The following is a 15,465-nucleotide window of genomic DNA, read 5'->3' on the forward strand; positions in this document are numbered from 1 at the left end:
GTTGGGGCAGGAGTTGGCCAAATATTGCCAGGAAGGGCAGGAGGACTGGGACTTAAAAATCCCCCTGCTTCTCTTGGCCTACCGGTCCGCCGTGCATGAGGTGACCGGTTACACGCCAGCCCGGCTGATGTGTGGGCGGGAACTCCGGCTACCAGTGGACCTCGTGACTGGCAGGCCGCCGGACGAAGACCTGCCCACTACCATCACCCAGTACGCTACAGCCCTACAGGACCGTCTCCGGGAGGTGCACCATCAGGTGAGGGGTAACCTGAAGGTGTCCGGTGAGGCGATGAAGGACCGGTACGACCGCCGGGCAACGGCACCACCCTTTAGCGAGGGGGATCAGGTGTGGCTGCACAACCCTCGGCGTAAGAAAGGATTGTCCCCTAAGCTCCAGAGCCCCTGGGAGGGGCCATACGTGGTGGAGAAGGTCATCTCGGACGTCACCTTCAGGATACGCCAAGGGCCAAGGAAGCGGGCACTGGTGGTGCACGCTGACAGGCTCTGGGGTTACCATGGCCCTGGAAACTTCTCCTGGGGAGAGCGAGCTGCTCTCCTGACCAGTGACGAAGAGGAGGACAAGGACGAGGGCCTTGGGGACGACGAGCCCCTGGTGATGGAGGATGACGGAGACCTGGACCTGAGAGAGCCTGAGCCGCTGGTGATGGAGGAAGGTGGAGCGGATGAGTTGTGTCCCTTGGAGGGGGCACTGGCGGATGTCGACGCTGGACCTGTAGTAGGGAGACCCAGACGGGAGCGGCATCCACCCAAATGGAGTGAGGATTATGTTCTTTGTTGATTTTTGATATACCTAAAGTTGAAGTATTATTTTCTTGTTTTTGGGGGTGTATCTGTAACCTAAAGGGAATAGAGAGAGTTGGGGAGCGAGGGCGCTCAGTCTCTTTACAGGAGGGGGTAGTGTCACGAGAGGGCAAGATCATGAAGATACCCAGACTGAGTCCCAGCTGAAGTGGAGGATGACGTCACACTACGTCACCTCGCCGGCCGCCTACCCTGGGGCTCGGGAGTATCACGTGACGTGTAGCAGCCCTGGGATTGGTGGCGGAACAGTTTGGGAGACAGAGTGGCGGGAGAACACTGGTGAGGGAAGAAAGCCCGCGCGTCGCCGACACTGCCTCCTGTACTTGTATGTTCCTTTGTGAGCTGGAGCGAGGCGTCAAGAAGCCTTCCGAGGGTCGACAAGAGGCCCGGGGTGCCGAGCTACAGCATAGGACTACTGTGTAGTGTGAGCAACCGAGAATAGAGGGCCAGAAGCCGACAAGTGTGTTTTACTACTCGCCTTCTGAGGGGAGCCAGGGGAGAACACGGAGCGCCGCAGGGTAAGTTCACCGTCACGTATGCAGGAAGCACCGGACCCTAAAAGTGTAAGTGTGACGACCCACGGGGTGGTGAAGTTACAATATATATATATATATATATATATATATATATATATATATATATATATATATATATATATATATATATATATATATATATATATATATATATATATATATATATATATATATATATATACACACACACACACACACACACACGAGTGTATGGATTTTAGTAATGAGTGTCAAAACAACAATGTTTACCCTGGGTATGTACGTTTTCTTAGTATGGCCCGTTTTCTATGGATGATATTAAAAGGGTTACCTGAATAAAACGAAAATATGTTTCGTACTGCCATGAATTTACTGTTATAAATGCAGTATTGTTTACCAAACACTTGCACTAATGTAATTATAACTTCCCTCAAAATAATCTTTAAAGAACTTTTAGGTAAGTTTCTACTCTTTTCATGTAATCTCACTTTCCTCCGTGTTCTTTCCTCTAAAACCTAGTATCCTCCTCCTCCTTCTCTGCTAGGTACAAAAAGGTAACGAGGTTCAAACATGTAGATCCACCCAGCCACTCACCTACTCTCGGGAGGCAGGTGGAGAGACGGAGAGAAAGAATGGAGAGAGAGAGAGAGAGAGAGAGAGAGAGAGAGAGAGAGAGAGAGAGAGAGAGAGAGAGAGAGAGAGAGAGAGAGAGAGAGAGAGAGAGAGAGAGAGAGAGAGAGAGAGAGAGAGAGGAGAGAGAGAGAGAGAGATAATCAGTAATTATCTTTCATTTCGTGCATTATTTTTATGATTGTCAAATATTCTAATTGGCTGCAAGACTAACAAACGTTTATAGTAAAATACCTGTAAAATACTTTAATTTTCTATTGATCTTCTTGTTTAAGGAAGTTTTCTGGTTTTGCTGTCATATTTCTACCTTTGTTTTCCCAGTATATTTCTTGTGCCCTATTGTATTCCTGTGCATCAAAGAAAAGTCATGAAAACACAAACAAAAGTGAGTAACTGAATCAAACTGTGGAAGATGGTGTCTAGTTGTGTATTTGATGGCTTATATAGAAGTGTTCATTCATTGTTATTGCTCTATTTGGATTTCGTCTCTCTCTCTCTCTCTCTCTCCTCTCTCTCTCTCTCTCTCTCTCTCTCTCTCTCTCTCTCTCTCTCTCTCTCTCTCCTCTCTCTCTCTCTCTCTCTCTCTCTCTCTCACCTGCATCATCTCTCCCACAACGCCACTCGACCTCATGACTTTTTCCAGGGTCCTGAATCCCTCCTGTAACTCACCAGGCGGAGAACACACTCACACCTTCACGTATTCATCACGCCTCTCGGGGCACCACTCGACCTCATCACTAATTCCACGACCCTGGATAGCCCCTCCTTGCCTGCCTTCCCTTCCTCCGTAGTTTCTCATCCCAGGGGAGCTGTAGCATCCTGGAACGTTCTTAACCTCCACAGCGCTTCTCGTAGTGGTTTGTCCCCGTCCCTTTCATCTTTGGCGGGTGGGTGGGTCAGTATTCACATGTATGGGCGGGCAGTGGTCGGGGCTGGACGCTCGGCAAATGGACATCCACAGAGTTCTGGATACTTACTTTTCTTCTCAGTCATTAAGGCAGCTCAACAATTTAGAAAAGACAAATTAACTTCACATTTTCTTTTATCTATTTATTTTTAAATTTATTTATTTATTTATATATTTATTTATTTGTCCATTTGTTTTATATATTTGTGTGTGGCACTGCAGACTTTACAAAAGAACTCTCATTATCAACAAAAGGCGCGTGTAGTTTTAAAATGGCTGACTTCTTTGCTTTCATCTGTCATGCATTATGTTAATTTCTGCAATATTCTCCTCCATCTGCCTCCTTATTTCTGTAGGATATGTTTTCCATATGACACAGATATTGTAAAAAATGTGTTACAATTCAGTGGCAATACGTCTTCATTTACACACAAACCTTTCACTTATCGTTCATAAGACAGTGAGGCAGGTTTGTGATTCATATTCCTCTGTAGCCTCACCTCAGAGTCCAGGAGGTGGAATCATTTAGGCCGTTCTCTCAGCCTCAGGAAGCGACACCTCATCTCCCGCATGAAAGCCAAATGACTTTCCTCACCTTCCACTCACGCCTCTCTTCAGCATCCAACAGTACCACCACAATTATGAGATCAGTTAAGTCTCACCTATATTGTTCTCGCTTTTTTTCTTTTGCTCCTTTTTGTGTGTGTGTGTGTTTACAGGCGGCTTCTTTCACGCATAAAAAAAAAAAAAAGAGAGAGAGAATGAAAGATAAACTCTTCATGTTTCAATCTTCATTAAGAAATCCAAGACTATCACGCCTGTTATGAAATCAGTTAAGTTTCTTCTGTATTATTCTCGCCTTCTTTTTTCTTTAGTTTCTTTTTGTGGTCCTACGTGGCATCGTTCATGCATAAATAACACAAAAAAAAAAAAAAATTCTCCAGTTCTCTAACGAGTCAAAGATTATGACGCAAAATATGAAATCAAAGTCTCCTCTATATTATTCTTTTTTTTTATTTTGTTAATTTTTGTGTCCTTAGGCTTTACCCACAGAAAAACAAAACAAAAAAATGTCTCCATCACTCCACGCTGGCCTCGGAAACCATAGAGAACTTGACAGCCCATAGCCTTTGTTCCTCTTCCTCTCAATCCGCTCCTCATAAGCCAAGACTTCACCGCACATGTGAAAATAACTTTGTCTCTCTCTTCTTCTACAAGCCTTCACTTTAAATTCCAGGACCATACTTTCCATATGAAAAAAAAAAAGTTTGTTTTTTCCTCCCTTTAAACCCTCACTTCAAAATCCAAGAATTTCAACGCTCATATGGAAGTCAGTAAGGGTTCTTCTGTATGTTCCTCTGCGCAGCACCACCAGTCAGCGAGCAGACATGGGAAGTAAGCAAGCCCTCGTGGGATTAAAGAGAGATTACCCCAATTTTCACGCCAAATTATTCACTTAATGGACGAACAAGGTGATGCCAGTGCAAGGCGAAGGGGAGAAAACACTAACAAATTTAAATAACCCTTCTGTCTTCAAATATTATTAGTCATTTTGCCTTGTGTTTAATATTTTCATGGGGTGATGTTTTTTAAAACTTATTTTGCTTTATTATTCTTTTTTTTATTTATAGTTTTAAACATTTATTTTTGCAGAGGTAAAATAGCCAAAGAACATGTGCGTGACGCTGTAGAGGAAAAACACATACAGTTCTATGTAGTTATTCTTTCGGACAGTACTGTAAACATTGCCTTAAATATAAATTCATAAAAATAATGTTTTAATTCTTATTTATTTATCATATTTGAAGTGGCAAGTAAAAATAAGGTGCGAAGCAGTAACAGCAAAGCGTGGAAGTAAATCATTAGTGTTTGTTAATACTTTACTGTGTGCACCTAATATTTCAACAACTTGACGTGAAAATTCTGTGGATTTTAATATTGCCTAAATATCCAGTGCATGTCAATACAAGGTGAACACTTTAAAAGTCCAATAATAATTCTTACTTCAAATATCAATAATCGTTATCCTTTAAATTAAAATCACGTAAGTGGACGATATTTTTTGTTTTGTTTTATTTAGTCTTTATACGAGTATTCCTAAAATTCAGTTAACTTAAGAGGAAAATATGTTTGAATTTCATATTTCTCCTTCAAATATTTGTAATCATCCTTTGAATTCAAATATCATCAGTGGAAAACATATTTTTAGTCTTTATTTAGTGTTCACATTCGTTACATTCAGTTAACTGTAGAGGAAAATGTGCTTGACTTACTTATACATGGTTTTATAGAGAGCTTGAAAGTTTTAACCAACGACAATTACAGAAATGAAAAAAAAAAAAAATGTGAATAGCAATATCAAATTACTAAATAAATAAAATTGAATTCCATTAACTTCAGAGGAACTAAAACATAATTTTTCTTGTGTATACGTGTGTGTAGCAGCAGGAGAGGGCGCAGGGACACAGCCAGAAGCGTGTGATCTGTGGCGCTCAAGGGTTAAGTCTTGTAAGGGTGAAACACGGGACGCAGTTGGGAAGAAATAGAGTGTAAGGGTTCAGTTGGCCTAAGTAAATTATGTTGGACCGCCTGGGAGAGTGTTAGGGGCACCGTATGGCCTGTGGAGAGAGAGAGAGAGAGAGAGAGAGAGAGAGAGAGAGAGAGAGAGAGAGAGAGAGAGAGAGAGAGAGAGAGAGAGAGAGAGAGAGAGATAATTCAGTTTGTTTTCAGACATTTTATGAAATCACACTTCTTGCTCAAGATTTGCTGAACATGAAACTGAACCACATCCAGGATGACCCGACTCAGTGTTCACGAGCATGGCTGTCTGGGCCTGAAATTTAGCTCAGACCAAGAAAAGAAGCCATTTCCTGCGTCCAGCATGTCACCAGCTCTCGGATTCCCTGATTTTTTAACAGAAAACAGCAACAGATTGGAAGTCACGCCTTGTATTTCAGTAAATGTTACAATGTTACTAAGTGAGCTGTGGTCCAAACATCCTGAGTGAGTGAGACCTTGATGACCTGTGACACATCTGTCCTGATAATCGCCTGACTCCAGGCTCTTATCACCTCAGTTTTTTTTCTGCTTCAGTACCAAGTGATTGTAAACCCCGTACTGTGAGTCCGCCATCACTGACATCACTCCGCCAAAGAGGAAATTAATCTGAACTGACAAATATCCTTCCGTGAGACGTGGGCACTGTTGTCACTCTTCATGGAGCAGCGTTTGGAAGGAAGTTTTGAGTGACTGAAATGATACTGCTTTCAAGAACTGAAGAAAGTCCATGGATGCTTTTATCATTTTGTTGTATTCCTGAGTCGTCTATAGTGTTGCTGAAGTAATTGATCATGAATAACATAAGGACATACGGGAAACTGCAGAAAGCCATTAGGCCTACACATGGCTGTCACTTACCGTCCTCATCCATCAATATGTGTAATAACGTAAAGATGCCTAATGACTCAGCATTAACAACCTGACTATTGTGTCTTCCACTCCTACACCATTCATCTCTCCTCTGGGTACCCATTCACCACGGCACAAGCGCTTTCTTCTCACGGATGCACACTTCTACTTATTCCCTTTTCATACCAGAGGGACACGTTTTGGCTTCACCGCTGCATTCTGCCTCTAGATCAGTGGTTCCCAAACTAGGGGCGCGCCCCCTAGGGGGGCGCGAGGAGGATACAAGGGGGGCGTGAATTCATCTGCTCAAAATTATTTGTTTAATTAGAATAATAAAATCATTCAAAGAACAAATATCTGTCATTACATACATGCAAAGTATAATTATAGCAGTCACTCCAACCCGTTTTCTATTAAGCTAGTTCTCTTTACACGTTTTGGACAAGTCAATGATACCAACCACACTGACGCCACTGAGGGACTCATCACAAACTCCAAATACTCCATCCCGTCAACCTGAGCACATATTCCCCTTGTCCACAGTAGGGATTTATTTCACTCTTCAATTCTGGATCACATACGTGTATGAGTGACATTGTAACCTTGACGATTTGCAAGGGTAGAACGATGCAGAATGGAATGTCTTGTGTGAAATACTCGTTGTGATCGAAAGTGTGAAATGTAAATAATACGCGGTGAGTTTTGTACGCTAGTTTGAATGTATGTGGTGAAGTGTGTGCCTTGATTCCAGTATAGGCGGCGAAAAGTGTGTGTGACAAATTAAGTGTACTGTATATGTTGCTGGGTTGATGGTTCAATCGCCATATCTATTCACTTAATAAAAAACGTTAATAAAAATCTCAGACAGCAGAAAGAAGCGAATCTATTATAAAAAAGTGGAAATGATAAAACAAAGCCAAAAAACACGATAACAGACTAAACCACTGCAAACACAAACTCAACTCTCGACACGTAAGCAAAACTAAACCACCGTGCGCGCACTGCTCTACATCACACCAAAAACGTACCATCATATCACAATTCAGTCATCGCCAAAATCGCTAATATAGGATCCAACAAACAAAGGTACATGAGCACAACTATGCCAAGGTCGACTGTATGCAAAACATCGCTCGTCAAATCAACACATTACATCACAGTATAACTGAGCATTTTCGTGCGTGTAGTTTTACTCCGTTTGCTTCTTCTCGTTGTATTTTCCGCAGTTGTTCTCATTGTCATTATTGTTAAGATATAAGCCACGTTGTGTGCTGAATATTTGTGGTATGTTACAGATTTATGATTTCCAGTTGTGTGATCTATGTTATATGAATGTGTGGTGTGGTGCATGCCAATACGGTATGTTATATAACTACTTAGTTCCATGGTGCAGTTTATAAGTTTGTTGCTATTTTCACTTTGCAGAAATGTCTGGGGCAAAGAAAAGAAAGTATTCAGATGAATATATCAAGTATGGCTTCACTGTTATAGAGAGGAATGGATTTCATCTCCCTCAGTGTGTCATATGCCATACAGTCCTCAGCAATGACGCCTTAATACCTGGTCGTCTGGAGCGACATTTGAGCACAAACCACAAAGCATTAAAAGAAAACCCAAAGGAGCTCTTCACAGCCATACTGCATGAGCTGAATCGTATGAAGCTGGACTCAAGCAGTGTTTTTCATCAAGAAACGTGGAAACTGGTGGAAGCATCTTACGAGCTGTCACTACTTATTGCAAAAGCAAAGAAGCCTCACTCTGTGGGGGAAACTCTTGTAAAACCCTGCCTTTTGAGTGCTGCAAATACTGTGCTTGGGGAAGAAAGCCAAAGAAAGTTATCAAAGATTTCCTTATCAGATAACACAGTGAAGCGTCGCATTGACGAACTTTCAGAAGACATAAAAGAACAAGTTTTGGACAAAATAAAAGCATCTCGCTTCTTTGCAATACAGTGCGATGAAAGTACTGATGTTGCTCACCTCTGCCAGCTGCTTGTTTATTCTCGATTCGTGGATGAAGGAACTGTGAAAGAAGAAATTCTTTTCTCAGCAGCACTGGAGACAACAGCAAAGGCCATCGATGTTTTTTCAAAGGTTGATGAGTTTTTCCAAGAGCACGGTCTTTCATGGGAAAAATTAGTCGGTGTTTGTACTGATGGTGCCCCATCAATGATTGGATCTCGCTCTGGATTTGTGAAGCTGGTGAAAGAAAAAAATCCTGCTGTAACTGGGACTCACTGTGTTATCCACAGACAGTCATTAGCAAGCAAAACTCTGCCTAGTAATCTACGCAGTTCACTGAATTTGGCAATAAAAGTGGTGAATTTTGTAAAGAATAGCTCTTTGAATTCTAGGCTTTTCGCAGCTCTTTGCTCAGATTTGGGCACTGATTACAAGACTCTCCTGTTTCACACCGAAGTCCGCTGGCTTTCCAAGGGAAACATGCTGAGTCGTCTTTACGAGCTCAAAGATGAAGTGGAAATTTTCTTGCAGAAGCAGAAACAAGACAAACTGTATGAAGCATTCAGAGAGGAAGACTTTCAGCTCTCATACCTTGTGGACTTTTTTGAGGCTATCAACAACCTCAATTTGAAGTTACAAGGAAGAAACACAAACATCATTGCACACTCTGATGTGATCAGAGCTTTCACCGAAAAAATTCATCTTTGGAAACGAAAAGTACAAGTTGGGAACTTTTCATCGTTCTCACATCTGAATGAGCTCTTATCTGAGAAGAGAAACATTGAGCAGTATGACGTGACAAAAGAGGTTTTATCACATCTGCATTCCCTTGCTGAGGAATTTATGCACTATTTTCCAGATGTCTCAATGGAGAATTCTCTTTGGACATTGGTGCAGAATCCATTTAACACTGATGTGGAGTTGTTACTGGAATCACTGCAAGAGGAAGCCATCGATTTGAAATGTGACTCCAGCGCGAAAAGGGACTTTGAAACAATGAAGTTAGAAGAGTTTTGGGTGAAATATCTCCCCATTTACCCAAAAGTAGGTGAAGAAGCACTTCGTGTGATTCTTCCCTTTTCTTCTACTTATCTTTGTGAAGCAGGATTTTCAGCTCTTGTTGTTCTGAAAACAAAACAGCGCAACCGACTTGATGTAGAAAATGACTTGCGTTGTGCGCTGTCATCCTTCAATCCTAGAATTTCTGATCTTGTGAGGAAGAAGCAGCAGCATCCATCTCACTAAATTAGTTCATAAATTTTGCCTTAGTCTCATGAGTCATTCCAAATATTATATGCCATGTTTTCAAATTATTTTTTCTTAAAACTGCAACTCAATTTTGCCAATTTGCTAATGTTCAAACCTTTTTTTTCGCTCACTTTGAACCAAATGTTTCCATTTTAGTTACTGGAATGTAGTATTATTTGTTTGAGTGGCTTTCTTTATTAAAATGTAATACAAACAAATATGTTTTCCTGAACAATGCTAAGAAATAAATGTAAGAATCATTTCATATGAAAAAAAAAAAAGAGGCACTGGGGGCGTGCGGGTCTACTGGAAGCAAAAAGGGGGCGTCAGGTAAGATAGTTTGGGAACCACTGCTCTAGATGAACGAAGCGTGCAGAGTGAGGCGGCCATTGTGAGGCGTACAGAGTAAGGCGTGCGGGCTGAGGCGGTGCAAGGGTGAGGGGAACAGAGATAAGAACAGTGGGTGGTCATCAAACGCGTGACCTGACCTCGTTTCCTGACTCTGAGCGAACTGACATTCAGACTCAACGGCATGGAAGTTATGGGAGGCGGAAAGTTAAACAATTCACCCTGCAGAGAGAGAGAGAGAGAGAGAGAGAGAGAGAGAGAGAGAGAGAGAGAGAGAGAGAGAGAGAGAGAGAGAGAGAGAGAGAGAGAGAGAGAGAGAGAGAGAGAGAGAGAGAGAGAGAGAGAGAGAGAGAGAGAGAGAGAGAGAGAGAGAGAGAGAGAGAGAGAGAGAGAGAGAGAGAGAGAGAGAGAGAGAGAGAGAGAGAGAGAGAGAGAGAGAGAGAGAGAGAGAGAGAGAGAGAGAGACTTGACATCCTCCAGATCATTTATGACCCAGAATATTAGCACACTCCACATCCTGGGCTAAACGAAACATGTAGAGACGTGTCAGAGAGGAAGCGTGTAGGCGAACAATGACCACAGCATTCTCTCTCTCTCTCTCTCTCTCTCTCTCTCTCTCTCTCTCTCTCTCTCTCTCTCTCTCTCTGATGTCGCCCTCCTGTCCCCGCTGAAGAATGTAATGAAATGCAGACCTAGTGAAATATGAGGGGCGGATATTGCTGCTTGCCTTCCGTGTTTGGGTGAGGCACTAGTAGTAGTGGTAGTGCTAGTGCTAGTGGTGGTGGTGGTGGTGGTAGCCATGTATTGGATGTGTGTGTGTGTGTGTGTGTGTGTGTGTGTGTGTGTGTGTGTGTGTGTGTGACGTAATTAAGTAAGGTATGAGGGATTGAGATGTTTTATTTTTTTTTCTTGCTAGTTTCTTGGTAGTTGTGTTCCTTCAGGAGCTGTGTGTGGGTGGGGAGGGAGGGAGGGAGGGAGAAGCGGAAAGAGAGAAGGAAGTTAAGGAGAAAATAGAGAGGAAGTATAGCTGGAGAAAGTAAGGAATGAATGTGAGGGAGGAAAGGGAGAGGTTGGAGAGGGAGGTGAGGAAGAGGAAGGAAGGAAGGATAGCTGTAGAATGTAAGGAAAGAATGCGTTAAATAATGAAAGGGGGAGAAAAAAATGAAAACAGAGAGAGAGAGAGAGAGAGAGAGAGAGAGAGAGAGAGAGAGAGAGAGAGAGAGAGAGAGAGAGAGAGAGAGAGAGAGAGAGAGATGTTGAGGGAAGAATGACAAGGAGGGAAGGAGGATGAGAAGGAAAACGGAGAAACAGAGGCTGAGGAATGAAGGATGGGAAGGATATTTTAAGGTAAGGATGAGATGGAGAAAGAGAGAGAGAGATGAGAGGAAAGCATGAAAGAAAAGAAGAAAATGGGGATAGCGAGATAAATTAATGGATGTCCAAAGACAAAAAAAAGGAAACTATTTAGACAAAAAGAAGAAGAAGAAGAAGGAGGAGGAGGAGGAAAGGAGAGAGGAAGGATATCAATAGAAGAATGGGTAGATATACTAATAATGAAGTAGGAACGAGAATGAAAGGAAAAAAATAATAAAGAAAAGAATAAAAGGAGGCTAGAAACGAACACTGAAAAAGCAAGGAGAGAACAAGAAAGAGAGGGAGGGAGAAGAAGAGGGGAAAGAGAAGATACGAAGAAGAAAGAAGTCTGAAGTGAAAGAGATGAGGTTTAGAAGATAAAAAAAAATGACAGGAATGAGGAATGAGAAAAAGAAAATTACTAACGGAATAAAGCTAAATGAAGGATAAAAAAAACACACACAGAAAAGAAAAGGATATTTAGACTAATGAAATGGGAATTGATAGGAGAGAGAGAGAGAGAGAGAGAGAGAGAGAGAGAGAGAGAGAGAGAGAGAGAGAGAGAGAGAGAGAGAGAGAGAGAGAGAGAGAGAGAGAGAGAGAGAGAGAGAGAGAGAGAGAGAGAGAGAGAGAGAGAGAGAGAGAGAGAGAGAGAGAGAGAGAGAGAGAGAGAGAGAGAGAGAGAGAGAGAGAGAGAGAGAGAGAGAGAGAGAGAAAAGCGGGACAAGTAATGAAGGAAGGAGAGGCAAGAGCTGAGAGGAAAGATGAGGGCGCACCAGTGAGTTATATAAGGCAAGTATAACTTTTTCTGATTTGAATTCGAAGGTTCTTCCAATGAACCCTACTAATTTATCTGCCATCTTTACTGTTTCTGTGCATTGTTGATTCGGCTTTAGGTCGTATGACACAACGACACCAAGATCTTTTCCTTTATCAGCACTTGACAGTGGCATGTTATTCATTACATATCTCGCCTGAACATTGTTGCTTCCGATATGTAGAATTTTACACTTTTCTATATTGAATCTCATCTGCCATTTTTCTGCCCAGCTTGTTAGTTTATTGAGGTCACACTGCAGTTCCTGCCATTGTGACACAGACGTTACTCTACTTGTTATTTTGGTGTCGTCTGCAAATTTACTTATTTTGCAATTTATCCCTTCATCAATACAATTAATGTACATTATGAAGAGTACTGGTCCTTATACAGAGCCTTGAGGAACGCCGCTATTTACCTTTTGCCACTCTGATTCTTTTCCATTTATCACAACACGCTGTTTTCTGTCAGAGAGCCAGTCTCTCAGCCATTTCAAGGTGTTTCCGGCAATGCCGTGAGCTTTTACTTTATTGATGAGTCTCTTATGGGGAATAGTGTCGAAAGCTTTCTGGAAATCAAGGTAGATAATATCAACAGCTTTTGTCTCGTCATGCGAGTTAAATAATTCATAAAAGAAGTCTAGAAAGTTTGTTAAGCATGAACGCTTGGTTCTGAAACCGTGTTGCGAATCCTTTATGATTTTATTTTCTTCTAAATATTTAACAATTTTATCTCTGATTATTGTTTCCATCAGCTTGCACACTACTGAAGTGAGACTGATCGTCCTGTAATTGGCTGGGAGAGATTTATTTATTTCTTCAAAGATTGGCGTGACATTTGCTAGTTTCTATTCGTGGGGAACTTTACCCGCTAGTAAAGTTTTATTAAATAAAATTGTAAGCGGTTTCACGAGTTGCTTCTTTAAGAAGCCTGGGTGATATCTTGTCTGGCCCGGGTGTTTTGTTTACGTTCATGCTCTTCGTGACTGAGAGGTTTTCACTTTCTGTGATGGTGAAGTCTGGCAGCGTGGTGCCTCGTGACTGAGGCGTGGGGGTCGGCAGACTGCCCTGAACATTCTCAGTTGTGAAGACTGTTGAAAAGTACTCGTTCAGGGTGTTCGCCATGTCTGTTTCGCTTTGTGTGTTTTTTGCCATTTTCTGTTATTAGTGGACCAATCGTTGATGTTAAAATCTTTTTGTTTTTACATAGCTGTAAAATTCTTTTGGGTTCGTTTTACATGAGTTCGCGATCTGAGCTTCAACAGATTTTTTGCTGAATTTAATCAGCTTTTTAGTTTTTCTACGCAATCTGTCGTGCTCTAGTTTATCATTATTATTTTGTGTTAGTATGTATTTGTGGTACGCATTTTTCTTAGCCAGAAGGCAGCATCTGATTTCATTATTCCACAATTTCGTTCAGGTTTTTTTTTTAACCTTCCGTCTGTTTCGTTGCGGTACACACAAAATCGCAGTTTCATTTAACTTTTTAGCAAACATTTCCCATGCGTTGTTAATGTCTGGTGTTCCCAGCAGTTCATTCACCAGTTGTTAAAACAATATTTAGGATATTGTTACCTCTCGCCGGATGCATGACGTGCTGGTGGAGGGAGCAGCTTTCAAGGATACACCCATAGAGATGCTGGCCTGCGTGAGCCGTCAGTGGTTCACCCCACCTCGTGACTGGAAGATTAAAGTCCCCCATATTTATGCAGTTACTAACGCGATAAGGTCATAAAGTTTTTCGTCTGTAGCGGGTGACTGGGCTGGAGGACGATAGACGAGACCTAATGTTATTTTACGAGATTTATTTTCTAACTGAATGAAAGTGACGTCTATATTAGCAATGGTTGGGGTTGGGAGTAAACGAGGATGAAGATTACTTTTTACGTAAAACATAACACCGCCTCCCGCACGGTGAGTTCTCTCGCAGCTAAAACTGGTGTAGCCAGGGAGTGCGTACTCAGCTAAGTAATCCCTGCTTGATGAATTTATCCACGTTTTTGTGACGCCTATGATGTCGTAGTTTTCAAGATAAATAAGAGCTTGCAGCTCATTTAATTTATTCCGTAAACTACGCGCATTGAAGTAACAAGCTCTGATCTTGTCTGAACCTGTGGATGAAATAATTACGTTAGTGTTTATGACGCTGGTCCTGTTGCTGGCGCCCGCACGTTTTTTGATCTGTGGAGACAAACTTTTTCATGGATTAATCTGGCCATCCTGGCTGCTCCCACAACGTTCAGATGAAGGCCGTCTCTCTGGAAGAGTCTGTCTTCATTATAAAAATCGTTCCACATGTTAAGATACTCCACGTTTTTCTGTTGGCAGAGAGTCTTTAATCTTTTATTTATACTGAACGCAATGTTGTAGAACCTTGCATTCGCGTTGATCCTCGGGAGAATGCCTGAAATTATATTATTATTTGATTTAGTCTTGTACTTGCGAATCATTTCCTTGTATTTCGCCATCAGTTCTTCTGATCGGGATCGCTGGACGTCATTTGTGCCTGCGTGGATAACATAAAGGTGTTAGTAGTGGCGTCCTTGGTCGTGTCCTCGATGGCACCAGTAATGTCCCCTAGAGAGGCTCCAGGAAGGCAGTACCTCCTCCTGCGACACGGGACTCTTCCACAAAATTCCACCAGCTGTCCTCGGACGATCGAATCTCCCACAAGCCTGCTGGTCTCTTCCGGTTCATCTATCTGTTCAGTCAGGATAGAAAAACGGTTATATGTCGTGGTGGGGAGGTGAATGCGGCGCGTGGATTGTCTTGATCCATTCTTGATCGGGGTGAAGGCTGCGTCCTGTGAGAAGGAGGGATGAGGTGAGGTGACAGGCGAGGCAGGAAAGGCTTGCAGGGGGTGGAGCGTCACTGCGTGGCAGGGGTCAGCAGCTGTTGTCTCGTGTCAGTGCCCGCGCCCACGCCCACGTTTGCTGTGATGAATTCAAAAATAGATCCATGCATCGGCCGGGAATCGAACCCGGGCCTCCCGCGTGGCAGGCGAGAATTCTACCACTGAACCACCGATGCTTACTGAAGAAGAAGAGGAGGAGGAGGAGGAGGAGGAGGAGGAGGAGGAGGAGGAGGAGGAGGAGGAGGAGGAGGAGGAGGAGGAGGAGGAGGAGGAGGAGGAGGAGGAGGAGGAGGAGGAGGAGGAGGAGGAGGAGGAGGAGGAGGAGGAGGAGGGATATCAATAGAAGAATGGGTAGATGTACTAATTCTGAAGGAGGAATGAGAATGAAAGGAGAAAAATAAGAAAGAGAAAAATAAAAGGAAGCTAGAAACGAACACTGAAGAAGCAAGGAGAGAAAAAGAAAGGGAGGGAGGGAGAAGAAGAGGGGAAAGAGAAGATACGAAGAAGTCTGAAGTGAAAGAGGTGAGGTGTAGAAAATGAAAAAAAAAAAAAAATAAAGAGGAATGAGGAATAAGAAAAAGAAAAGTACTAACGGAATAAAGC

At 42.5% G+C, this 15,465-nt stretch overlaps 1 protein-coding gene and 1 non-coding gene across 2 annotated transcripts; one reads left to right on the forward strand and one right to left on the reverse strand.

Annotated features, from left to right (window-relative positions):
• The first annotated feature begins 7,709 nt into the window (after positions 1-7,709).
• Positions 7,710-9,488, forward strand: LOC135112430 (SCAN domain-containing protein 3-like). Its single transcript, XM_064026892.1, has one exon. The coding sequence runs from the start codon at positions 7,710-7,712 to the stop codon at positions 9,486-9,488; it is 1,779 nt and encodes a 592-aa protein (XP_063882962.1).
• A 5,479-nt stretch (positions 9,489-14,967) lies between these two features.
• Positions 14,968-15,038, reverse strand: Trnag-gcc (transfer RNA glycine (anticodon GCC)). Its single transcript has one exon. It is a non-coding gene; the product is annotated as a tRNA-Gly (tRNA).
• Between the last annotated feature and the right edge of the window lie 427 nt (positions 15,039-15,465).

Source organism: Scylla paramamosain, chromosome 23 (assembly GCF_035594125.1).
Source record: "Scylla paramamosain isolate STU-SP2022 chromosome 23, ASM3559412v1, whole genome shotgun sequence".
In the NCBI taxonomy this organism is placed as follows: Eukaryota; Metazoa; Arthropoda; class Malacostraca; order Decapoda; family Portunidae; genus Scylla; species Scylla paramamosain.

What these genes read in the sequence shown, in the direction of transcription:
- LOC135112430 (XM_064026892.1), top strand. Translation starts at nt 7,710, where the DNA reads ATGTCTGGGGCAAAGAAAAGAAAGTATTCAGATGAATATATCAAGTAT.